The 11,682-nt window shown below is 53.3% G+C and overlaps 2 protein-coding genes across 3 annotated transcripts in view; both read right to left on the reverse strand.

Moving 5' to 3' along the window:
• Window positions 1–422: 422 nt before the first annotated feature.
• BNIP1 (BCL2 interacting protein 1) lies at window positions 423–8,783 on the reverse strand. 2 transcript variants are annotated; one of them, XM_070414397.1, is made up of 6 exons: window positions 8,618–8,783; window positions 6,767–6,859; window positions 5,344–5,435; window positions 2,947–3,048; window positions 2,633–2,751; window positions 1,378–1,669 (listed from the first exon to the last, which is right to left on the reverse strand). In XM_070414397.1, the coding sequence occupies exons 1-6, from the start codon at window positions 8,699–8,701 to the stop codon at window positions 1,473–1,475; spliced, it is 687 nt and encodes a 228-aa protein (XP_070270498.1). In that variant the 5' UTR covers window positions 8,702–8,783; the 3' UTR covers window positions 1,378–1,472. The 2 variants fall into 2 exon arrangements, with proteins under 2 accessions (XP_070270497.1, XP_070270498.1); XM_070414396.1 differs by lacking the exon at window positions 5,344–5,435 and having other exon boundaries at window positions 423–1,669.
• An 11-nt stretch (window positions 8,784–8,794) lies between these two features.
• The window catches only part of CREBRF (CREB3 regulatory factor), a 48,876-nt gene continuing 45,988 nt past the window's right edge, over window positions 8,795–11,682 (reverse strand). The window contains exon 10 of the mRNA XM_070414392.1: window positions 8,795–8,878. The gene's annotated coding sequence lies outside the window, so the exon portion shown is untranslated. The remainder of the gene's footprint in view (window positions 8,879–11,682) is intronic.

The raw sequence follows: 11,682 nt of genomic DNA on the forward strand, positions 1-11,682 counted from the left end.
CGGTGTGCAGCCAATCTCGTAGCTTGGTCCCGTGACCACCTGGCACTTCAGAGCTGAGGCCTTCACTGAGGCCCCGCCGCCCAACCACATCTAAACAGAACCGCAGCTGCACAGCCAGCTCTCCCCAAGGCCCCGGCTGTTCGCCGCAGGACCCTTGGGCCCAGAGCTCTGCACCCGGGACTCCCATTGCTGTCACCTGGGAGCTGCACTCGCTCCTTCACCTTCTCGTTTGATTCTCAAACGGACTCTATGAGCGTCTATATCAGTGATGGCAAAACTTTTGAACTCGGCGTGTCAGCATTTTGAAAAACCCTAACTTAACTCTGGTGCCGTGTCACATATAGAAATGTTTTGATATTTGCAACCATAGTAAAACAAAGACTTATATTTTTGATATTTATTTTACATATTTAAATGCCATTTAACAAAGAAAAATCAACCAAAAAAATGAGTTCACCATCACTGGTCATAGGTTCACCATCACTGGTCTATATGGACGATGGCCCCCTCAGTGGGGAAACTGAGAATTAGTGACATGAGGTCACTTGCATGACCACGTGGTCCGTTAGTAATAGAGCCAAGCGTCAGTGTCCATGCTCTTCCCACTCTCCCCTCTGCCTCCACACCCCGCTCCCAGGGCCTCGGCTATAAATAGTGGGGAGGCCGGGATGCGTGTGCGAGGTTAGCCAGGCCCCCACACAGACACTGACGTCTCCAGCCGGCCTGGCTCGGGCCTATCCCCTTGGCCTCACCAGGACTCGGGCCCAGACAGGCCTCAGCTTATCACCAGCTTCACTCTCCTGGGTTATATTTAGCTCCAGACCTCAGAGAAGGTGGGCCAGCCCCTGCGACAGGGCACCCAGGCCAGGTTGTCTCCTTCTCCCTGGGGAGGGGCCGCGGCTGCTTATCGCTGTATCTGTAACACGGCGTGTGCCGGGGGCTCCAGGCTGCCTTGTTGGATGAACAAATAAATGACTGATGTTCATGTCCTAGAAACCTGGACATCAAAAACAGAGGCACACAAGGTCCTGGGGGAACGTCTTATAAACCCAAATGCATTTCACTCTATTCAATACAGTCAAGTTTATTCAGGAATGGACCCAAGTCATCATCCTCCCACCCCAGTTCTCTTCCCTCCCCCTGATCAGGCATGAAGGCCACAGCGGGAGAGGGAGAGAGAGGAACATCACATCCCAGAGGGTGGGCTCCGAGTGCCCCACGTAGCAGCCACCAGTGTTGGTGGCTCTCGGAGTCCCTGTGCCTGTAGGCGTCCCGATGACAGGCCTCCCCTTTCTCTGCCGTCCTTTACAAGGCAGCCACCTGCAAGAACCTGGGCGGAGCAACTCCATCCGTCCTGCTGAGCACCTGGACCCCCGGGGAGGTGGGTCGGCTGGCAGCTGGGCCAGAGCTCGGGAGCCTGGCTGGGTCCTGACACCAGGGCTGAAAGGGCAGACGCTGGCAGCTCTTGGCTCTTATAAAAATGGAAAAAGCCGCTTTTTTACAATGTAGAGAACCGTAGCGAGAAACAGGGCCAGGGCCAGGAAAATGAGCAGCTTGTCCGTCAGCTCTCGGCGATTGTATTTTGTGATGAGCTTCCGTCCCAGCTGGATGGTCCCCGACATGGACTTGAATTCTTCGTTGGCGTCCAGGATAGTCCGGGAAGAGGTGACTGAAACATAAGAGGGAGGGAGCCTGACTCAGAGGCTGCAGAGCGGATAGTCCAAAGCTGGCCTGCTGGCCGGGCTCCCAGCACGCACACTGCTCTCTGAAGCAAGTTCCCAGAGCAGAGACTGTGAACAGAGACAACCAGAGTGGGGACCAGGACAAACTCCCCTGGGTCTCACCCGGCTCGAGAGCCGTTGTTTCCTATATACAGCGTCACAGGCCACGGCGGGGAGCCCCAGGTGGACCCCCAGGGAGAAGGGCAGAGAGGCTCTTCCTCACCGCAACCTCGGCTTCCTGCCGCCGCCGGGCGCTGCTGAGACCACCCGCCACAAAACCAATCCCGTGACCGCGGATGGCCCCACCAGGTCCGTATGGGGACAGAAGCTGGAGGGCACCAGGCCCTTTAACCTGTGGGGGCGCCCTGCCAGGACACCTGACGGCCAGGTCGCTCTCTGTGGGATCAGGAAAGGCAGGGCTTGGCCCTGCCACCAGCCCTCACACAAGCAAGTCCTTCGGTCCCGGGACACGGCTGTAGCTTTTAAGACGGGGCGCCTGGGCTTGGACACCAAGTGACACCTACCAGGAGGCACTTGTCCCCTCAGGGTTGCTGTGCCCGGGAGTCGACTTTACCGCTGAGCATGGGTACCTGGGCCTGCCACTTGGGAAGAAGGTTACCTGGCACGATTCCCCCCAAAGTAAAGCAAAGCATCACCGGAAGAGCCACAGAAGGCACGTGCTGTTACGTGGACAGCGAGCGTGAAAAAGGTGTGTGAGATGCTTCCATTCAAGGAAGAAAGAGGCGGATGATACCACCTAATTTGCGGTGCCATCCCTGCTAGAGACCGCAGATCGATACAGAAGCAACTGGGAGCCGTGGGCAGGGCAGGCAGCGTGGGCGGGGCGGGGCGGAGGGGCCTGGGCAGGTGCCGGTGTCCCGGGAGCAGCTTCCCCTCCAGCCCGGCGTTACCCAGCGTCTGCATGGCTTCCTCGCTCTGCTGCACCTGCTGGGACATCACCCGGCTGATCCCCATGAGGTTCTCGGTGATGGTGCTGGACGTCTGCGCCAGGTTCTCTTTGGCGGTTTTCCTAGGAGTCCAGAGGAGGAGGAGGAAGGTCAACAAAAGCCTGGCTGCGGGGAAGCCCGTAGGCAAGGGAGACCCGTGCTTCACTCTCTCGCGCACATGCCTGTTTGCTGCATGCTCCTGGTTGTGCCCAGGAGTGTGCCGAGCCTCTTAACGACGGCCAGCGGGGCGTGGGGCTGCCTCTGCAGCAGACAGATACCTTTGCCTCAAGAGGTCTCCTCCCTGGAGAAGCTCTGCCTTCTCTAGGTTGTCGATGGCGATTTTGCAGGTAAGGTTCGCTTTCCTCCAGGACGTCTGATTGCTGGAATCACAAGGGGCACGCATGAGTTTCTGCTGACTCTGCTGGGCTGACAGTTCCAGTCACAGCAGGTCTTCCCTCCGGCAGGTGTGGTGGGGGAGGGCTCGCAGGGGCGGCCCACGGAGTCCTCCCCACCTCCCGCCGCTTCCTCCTCTGTTGCCCCAGCAGTTGCAGCAGCTCAGGCCCCGGCACCTCTCGTCTGGACCCCGGCCGCCTCCGGGTCAGTCTCTTACTGCCTGCACTGTCCCTGTCCCCCGGGAAGCCCGAGGGAGTCTGGCCTTGGCACAGCTCTCTATGCAGCCCACATGGCTCCAGAATTCAGGGTAACCTCCGATCCCCAGCGGGGCACACGAGGCCCGGCTCTGCCTAGCTCTCCCCACACTTCACTGCTCTGCCCTGCGTGTGGTGGGCTCTGCCCCGCGAGACCATGCCTCACCCATGTTTGCATTACCAGCACCAAATTGACAGTTTCTGGCCCCGCTGTTCAGCCAGTATATGTTGTAAGAAGTAAAAAAATCATCAAAAGGCAGTTTTCCTCAACATTTTCCAAGGTCTGCTGTTCTTTATGTCCCATAGACAGATCGCGGATGACACAAACAATGGACCAGCAGGCTGGTGGGACCTGATTTATTGACATGCTTTACCCGCTCTCCCTGGGAGGGACAGCTCCGACTGGGTGAGTGGCGGCCGGGAGCCAGCAGGGCCACCTTTGTGGGTGGACCAGAAAAAGCGATTGGGTCCCTCAGAGAACCAAGCTCGTGCGCTAGAACGCGTAGGCAGCTGGCTCACACCCACCGCGCTCCCCCTGAAACATCTCAAGTCACGCGGAGAGTGCGTGGACTGACAGGCGGTCCTCTACAGCACCCGAGGCTGAGTTTTCAGATTTGTCCCTGATGCCTGACCTGCGGCTGCTATGCCATTTCATGGCTAATGTTCTAAAAAATCAGTGACCCTTTCAAACTGTCATTAGCAAGGGAGTCTGCGTGCCCCGTGATGCAAGATGAATGAGCAACAGTGCCCGTTCGAGGGGCTCACATTTCCTATGAAGAAAGACAAGCAAGTCAACATTCACTGTTCGGTGTGACGAGCACGGGCACCCAGGCAGGCCCAGCTCCCACACACCATAGCCAAATCCTTGACTGACTGCTCGCTCCTCTGCCCTCGACTCCACAACTTTCAGCCCACGCTCAGTGATTTTGTCTGGCATAACTTGCTGTACATTATATGGCGATCCTCCTTACTCAATGTTTGTCATCTAGTGCCCTTGGTGGCCCTGGGAAGCAAAAGGCGTCCTGACACAAAGTATCGCCGAGCCAAGCACTTTAGCTCTGGTCACCGCTCACACCTCCCCCCCCACTTAGACCAGCCTCCGGCACACCCACGGCCTCCTGATCACTGGGTGTCAGAAACACAGCTGCCATCGGTGAGGAGGATGCTGGAGCGTCTCTCAACTCAGAAGCAAAGCCGCAGACAAACATGGATGTGGCAGAGTTCGACCACCTACGCAGGATGAAGGGAACCCTCGGGAGGGGCCCGCAAGGGCTTTCAGGGAGAAGAACGGGCCCCCGTAGGGCTGGGGAAGGTGATGGAGCCTCACAAAGGCTTTTAATTTTTAACATTTTATTTTTATTGATCTCAGAGAGGAAGGGGGAGGGAGAGAGATAGAAACATCACTGATGAGAGAGAATCATTGATCAGCTGCCTCCTGCACTCCCCCCACTGGGGATCGAGTCCGCAACCCAAGAATGTGCCCTTGACCAGAATCGAACCCAGGACCCTTCAGTCCGCAGGCCAACGCTCTATCCACTGAGCCAAACTGGGGAGGGGGTCCTCAAATACTTTTGCAATAAGATCCCTCTTATGATTATGGTACAAAAGTCAAAAGTGAAGGGACAGGTACTGTTTCAGACAATTTTGCTGGAAAAGTCCCCCAATTCAATACCAAGAAATAGCGCATACCTTCAATTACAGAATCAAGCATTAGCGCACAGTCAAATCACCTCAATTTTATATAACATGAGCTTATTTACATGTTCTTGTTTCACTTTTAAGATAAAGTCCCCTTCAAAATTTTCTAAATGCAAATATAAATGTGCTTTTGTAAACTGTGCCTTTTCCACCTACCCAACAGCCCCTGCGTGCCCTCCCCTTTGAGAATTACTCATCTCGAGAGAACATCCAGTCCGTGTGTAAATGACACAATAAGTCACTGACCCCAGGTGTCTCAGGCAAACCCAGGGAGTCTCCCAGGGAGCACGTGACCAGCAGAGGCCACTGGCGGGAGGCCAGGCCGCCTACCTGAGCATCTGCTTCTTGTGGTTCTCCACCTCCTGGAGCAGAACTTGCTTGTCCGACTCTTTGTCTTGCTCTTTAGCCAACTGCTCCAGCTCCTTTGGGGGAAAGCAGCTCTGTGTGAAAATCACTGCAAAGCCAATACGAAAACCAGGGAGCACTTCTGGTTCTAGCCAGGCCATAAGCAGCACTGGAAAACCCTCCTAGAGCAGGGCACTGAGGAATGCCAAACATCCCTTTAGATACAGAGCCGTCGGTAAGAAAATAAGGACAGCCCTAGCTGGTTTGACTCAGTGGATAGAGTGTCAGCCTGCAGACTGACGGGTCCCAGGTTCAACTCCAGTCAAGGGCACGTGCCCGGGTTGTGGGCTCCATCCAAGCAGGGGGTGTGCAGGAGGCAGCTGATCAATGATCCTCTCTCATCATTGATGTTTCTCTCTCTCTCTCCCTCTCCCTTCCTCTCTGAAATCAATAAAAAAATATATTTTTTTTAAAAAGAAAGAAAATAAGGACAATCCCAAGACCCCACAGCGAGGAGGAGCCCAAGACCAGCGCAGACAGCCGTGAGTGGCATGGCTGCCTGAGAGGGCAACATGCGCCTGCCATGCAGCCATGCAGCACAAAAATCTGAACAGGAGACAGACCCCACTTAGACATCATGGGGATCAAAAACCGGATTCTGAAAACTGCCCCGGAAAGTTCCTTTGGAAGACAACACGCAGGGCACAGACATGCCGTTTCTGAGGGTCCAAACAGCCCGTTTCTCCACCAGCTCTGGAACAGACTGTCTTCTCGGGTTCAGTTGTTGGCTGGCATCTGGGGCCTTGCAATATGAAAAACCTAAGGCTTTACACCCCAGCACCACATGCAGGCAGAGCAGGTGCCCAACACCTTCTGAGAGGTGGGCGGCTCTCTGCCATCCTCACTGAAGGCACAGCGCAGAAACACCTATGTCACCCACACCGGTACCTCTCACTGTTATGTTTTGAGATGGCACATATACCATAGTCGCATTCAGGAGCGTATATGTGCATATGATGCGACTGGTGATTACAAAACAGAGGGGTGGAGGCTGGGCAAAGCGACAGCCTCAAAAATTTACCCAGGAGACACTGGTGATGGACTGGGGTGAATGGGTTGGAGAGTGGGAGAGAAAAGAAAGTAGTTCAAGTGACCGCAGAGCTTGAAGTTGAAAAATTCCAAGGACAATGGTGTCCCTGCCACCGTCTGTCACAGCTGGCTGTGCGCTGCATGCCTAAGTTCCTAGCAGTGACCTGGATAGCAGGTTAGTACAGCTCCCTCCCTGTCTACACGTTTAGGAAGAACCTGGACAGCTCTCTGGCAGAGGTCTGTCCCAGGACCGAGCCCCCTCCTCGTTCCCCCTTCCTTAGCATCTCAGTTCTTGGCATCACAGTTCTGTGCTGCTCACCTGTATTCTGTGCCGCAACTGTTGAAACTTCTCTTTCACTTTAGCGTTCAGTTCAGTAAGTGCACTTAATGGTCCTGAACAATCTCGAATATCCTAGGAGACATTGAAGAGATGAGGGGGCCTTTCTCAAGGCAACGAAAGAAAATGAAACCATCAGTACAGGGAGAGCTGGCTTACGCCACAGCTAAGGTTGGCCCCCCGACCGTATTTCAGCCTGGTCTTTGCTGTTTACCTCTGCAACACAAGCAAACACATTATAATTTACACTTTTCTCATCCCTCTTTAAATTGATTGTGAATAGGTAACATAAAAGCATAGAGAGAAACGCAACTCTGTCCTGACTTACTAGTTCCTAAAGTTTAACAAAACGCCACCTGGCAAGTATGAAAGCCTTAAAGTAGCTTGTGTATTCAACTAAAATGTAATCCAAAGCAGATACTACTAACTTGAGACCTTTGGAAATCGGGGCGCTGAATTCCGGGCATCAGATGACAAGATTAGCTTCAATCTGATTTTACAAACCATCTATTATAGAGCGCAGTGTTTGTAGACAGACTCAAGGGTAGGTTTAGAATTCATTTCTGGACAGTCAGAATTAGTGGAGCCAGGTTTTAGAGCCAGACTATTCGGATTCAGATTCTGGCTGTGTATTAGCCGTGCAACCTCGAAAAAAAATCAGTTGAGCTCTGAGCCTCAGTTCTGTCCCTCATCGTATTACCTACTGCATAGACCATGCATGTACAGAAAGCATTTAGCAGAGGAACTGAAGCACAGGAAGAATGCAATGAATCTAGCTATAACCGCTCGTTCTCATTAGATTTAAGAACTGGCCCTGCACTTGGTGGTTTACACACGGGAGAAGGGGAGTGTAAATGTTTACATTAAAACTTGCTCACTTGTTCTCTGGCTTAATCATTAAATCACACTTCCTGGCAACTCATTCGGTTTATTTTGCATCTGGTTTCGGGAGTGGTGGTGGTGGTGGTGGGAGGCCCTACTGTCCTTCTCTTTTTGTCCCAGCTAGTTGCAAACTCTGAATCTACATCTGATGTTTAGTAACATTTATTGGAAATGGAAACGATTTGCCTAAAACCGAGGTTTAAAACTCTTGGTTTCCTTCTTGCTAAACGAAAGGAGCTGTGTTTACATTCCTACCCCTTGCGTGTGCCAACTGGTTTATTGCACTATTACCTTCCACCCTTCAACGGCTCAATGGAGCTAGCGCACCTCGGTGCCCTGAGTCCCTTCTCGGGGTCCCAGTTTGGCCACCACCTGCCTTCAGCTTCAGGCCTCGCCATTGGACTAGGTTTCCTCATTTCCTAAATCACATCTTCGGCCGGGTGACGTTCATTTCCCCCGTGACGTGGGACCCTTGGGGGCCACGGGTCACGGGCAGAGGAGCTGGCCAGCAGGGGGCGAGGCTGAGGCCTCCGGACGCCCCCCAGCGGCGGGGACGGCGGGGACGGCGGGGCCGGGGGGAGGGCTCACCAGGTGGCAGGTACGTGTGAGGGGGTCCAGGGCGAGGCGGCGGCCGGGGCTCCCTACGGGGGGCGGGGGCCGTGGGGGGGGGGCGGGCACAAAGGGGAAGCCTGGGCAGGGGCGAGGGACATGGGAGTCCCGGCAAAGGGCGAGCCAACGCCACCCGGATGGAGGCTCAAGACCAAGGGTCAAGGGGAAGGGGCCAAAGGGGGCCGGAGAGGAGGGAGCCGGCCATAGAGCGGGGCCAGCGACCAGAGAGAGAGACCGGACCGAGCGGGGGAAGCTCGGGAGGGAGCCCGCGGGCTCACAGGAGGCCGGCGGAGCTCGGGTTTAGGGCAGCCGGAGCCCAGCAGGGGCCCCGGGAACCAGTACCTGGATAAGCGCCTTCACCTCCAGGTCGAATTTGACAATCTCTTGGTTACAGATCCGGACGTGGACATCTTGGGCAGCCGCCATGTTGGAGACGCCGGCTACGGGCAGCGGCGGTGGCCAAGTTCAAACGCGTTTCCGCGCCGCGCGGCCTTGCGCCAGCGCCCCCTAGAGGCCGGCCCGAGGCCCGCGAGGGTGGCGGCGCTGAGCCCAGGACTTCCCTCGGCTCGTGGCGGGAATTCAGCCTCGCCTTTTCGTGTGGTCCTAGGGAGAAACAAAACGGAGAGGAAGAGGAGGGAACATCAAGAACACTTTCACGGTGGCCTCTCCCCATCTCCCGCAGAGCAGCCATTCTAAGGATGGCAGATTTTTTTTTTTTTTTTGCATAGAGAGGAGGGAAAAGTTTAAAGCCTGGAAAAGTATCAGTTGGGATGTCCCTGGGAGGTGGCATTGACAGTGTTTTCTATTTCTTTAAGCTTTCCTATTTGACAGTGCACCCACATCCCACCTCTGTGGCCCAGTCCCCCCAGGGGCCACCTGGTGGGAAGCACAGGGTTGGCCGAAGGACACAATGGGATGGGGGGTGGGGGGAGCACCCAGCGCAGCGTGGGAAAGTGGCCTGGGCCGGAGCGCATGCGCGCTGGCTGCTGTTACTACATTATACTGACATTTTGGAGCACTTCCTGTGTGGCAGGCTCTTTGTACAACGTGCTATATGTGTATCATCTAACTTAACTCTCACGACAGCCCCAGGAGGTAGAATTATCCCCTTTTTACACGCGAGGAAACCGGCACAGGGAGTGACGACTGGCCCAGCGTAAATGGAATTGCCAGGTCCAAGGGCATGGGCATTTGAAAGTTCTGGCCCTCGCCACCAAACCGCTCTTCACAGAGCCTGATCTGTGAGAGTTGACCCTCCCTCCGGCATGCCTGCTTCCCACGGCCTGGGCAACATGGTGTGTTCAACACTGGGATGTTTGCCGATTTGATCAAGTGAAAAATGCCATTTTTAAAATCTGCATTTCTCGTGAATGCAGTTGAGAATTATTTGTATTTATTGTCTGCTCATTTCTTCATTGGGTTGTTGGTCTTTTTCCTGTCAATTCCCGGGAGCTCTTTATTTACTGAAGGATTAGCTCTTACCAATGAGCTTTTTTCTTAGTCTATAGAATTTTTAATTGGCTGTTTTTTAACCTTAGAGCCTGCCACACAGGAAGTGCTCCAAAAATTATGTGTTTAATTTTTGTTTCACATAGAATTTATCAATCTTCTTTTATGACTCCTGGATTTGGGATCCAAGTTAGGGAAGGCCTTCGCCCACCACCGAGAATTGTTTCTATGGTTTCTTCTGGGTTTTTTGCTTTTTCACATATAGGTCTTTACCAAAACATATGGTGACTTATTGGTATGAAGTATGTAGCCTTTACTTTTTCCAGAGGGGGGTTACCCAGTTGTTCCAACACTATTTTCTGAATAATCCACTTTTTTCTCACTGGTTCAGGATGCCACATTTACATACTACATTCTTTTTTTTTTTTTATAATATATTTTATTGATTTTTTACAGAGAGGAAGGGAGAGGGATAGAGCTAGAAACATCAATGAGAGAGAAACATCGATCAGCTGCCTCCTGCACATCTCCCACTGGGGATGTGCCCGCAACTCAGGTACATGCCCTTGGAATCGAACCCGGGACCTTTCAGTCCACAGGCCGACGCTCTATCCACTGAGCCAAACCGGTTTCGGCCATACTACATTCTTAAGTTTGAATGTATTTCTAGTCTGTTGGCCTACCAAGTCATTCATGCACCAAAATGACACTTTTAATTATTATAGTTTTGTGTGTCTTAATATCTGTTGGGGATTAAACACCAGCTGCTTTGCCCCCAGTAGCTCCCACCTATAATTTTTCCTATGTGAACTCATATTAAAGTTTGTTTTTTTAACCCCATTGGTATGTCCTTACTGGGACAGCATTCAATTTTCTATTTAATGCAGGAAGACTGACAACTTTGTGTTACTGACTGCTCCTGTTCAAGAACTTGGTCTATCTTTGCATTTGTTCAAGTTTTCTGTGTCCTTCATAGTATTTTCAAGATTTCTTTGGACCTTGTACATTTCCTGTTAACTCCTGGCTGTTATTTTAAGATGAAAACTTTTTAAAGAAATGGAGGTTGGCATTTTTCAGGTCAAACGTTCTGGATCCTCAAACAGACGCTCCCTATTTAGGACAGTGAAGAAGCCTGAAGTTGGCCAGCAGATCTGCCCGAGTGACCTTGGGCCCCTTTCACATCCTGCTTCTTGCTGCAAATTCCTATGCAATCGACAGTCTCCAATTGCATCTCTCTGCAACTAAAAAAGAAAATACAGCTCCCCTTTTCTCCACCCTCCCACACAGTCCCTTCTAACAAAGTGACCCAGTTCTAAGCCCACCAGCTAGAAGCCATCTTTGAGGGATAGGTATGCAATCTGGGGACCCACAGTCCCAATACAACTGCCAACGCTGTTTTGTTCCCTTCGTCTTTCCCCACTGATCCTGAGGCGCTAGCTTTTGGTTCCTCCATCTGCTACACTTGGGCTCTGGTTCTTCCTGGTTTTCAGATTCTAAGCCCTTTATTTCCCAACAGTGCCTGCGACACGGCCTGGTCCCTGAGAGATGAACATGAATTGTCTCACGTCGGCTGGGTCCGGGTGAGTCCCCTCCTCTAAGTCTAGTCTGATGACTACCCACCTCGCTGGGCCAATGAGAGCAGCCGCTGGGTTCCCTGATGGGACAGCACCTGGCGGGGGGCGGCTTCCTGGGCCCCACCCTCGCCTTCTCGGACTTTAACTCCTCCTTGCTGTTCTGAACCTTCCAGTCGAGACACTAAAGTATTTCCCCACCAGTGTTTTCCTTGGTGGCTGAGGAGCTCTCCTGGTTCCCCATCCGTCGGTGAGCTGCAGCCACTCCCAGAGGGTTAGTTTCCTGAGAACCGCACTGACCTGGCTCCCCCAGCTCCCGGTTCCTGGGCCACGGCAGAGGCTCCCATGAGGGGCGGTCTCGAGAGATCAGGTCCTGAAGCAGAACGA

Source organism: Myotis yumanensis, unplaced genomic scaffold, assembly GCF_028538775.1.
Source record: "Myotis yumanensis isolate MYYU_CA2020_CCGP unplaced genomic scaffold, mMyoYum1.0.hap1 SCAF_5, whole genome shotgun sequence".
In the NCBI taxonomy this organism is placed as follows: Eukaryota; Metazoa; Chordata; class Mammalia; order Chiroptera; family Vespertilionidae; genus Myotis; species Myotis yumanensis.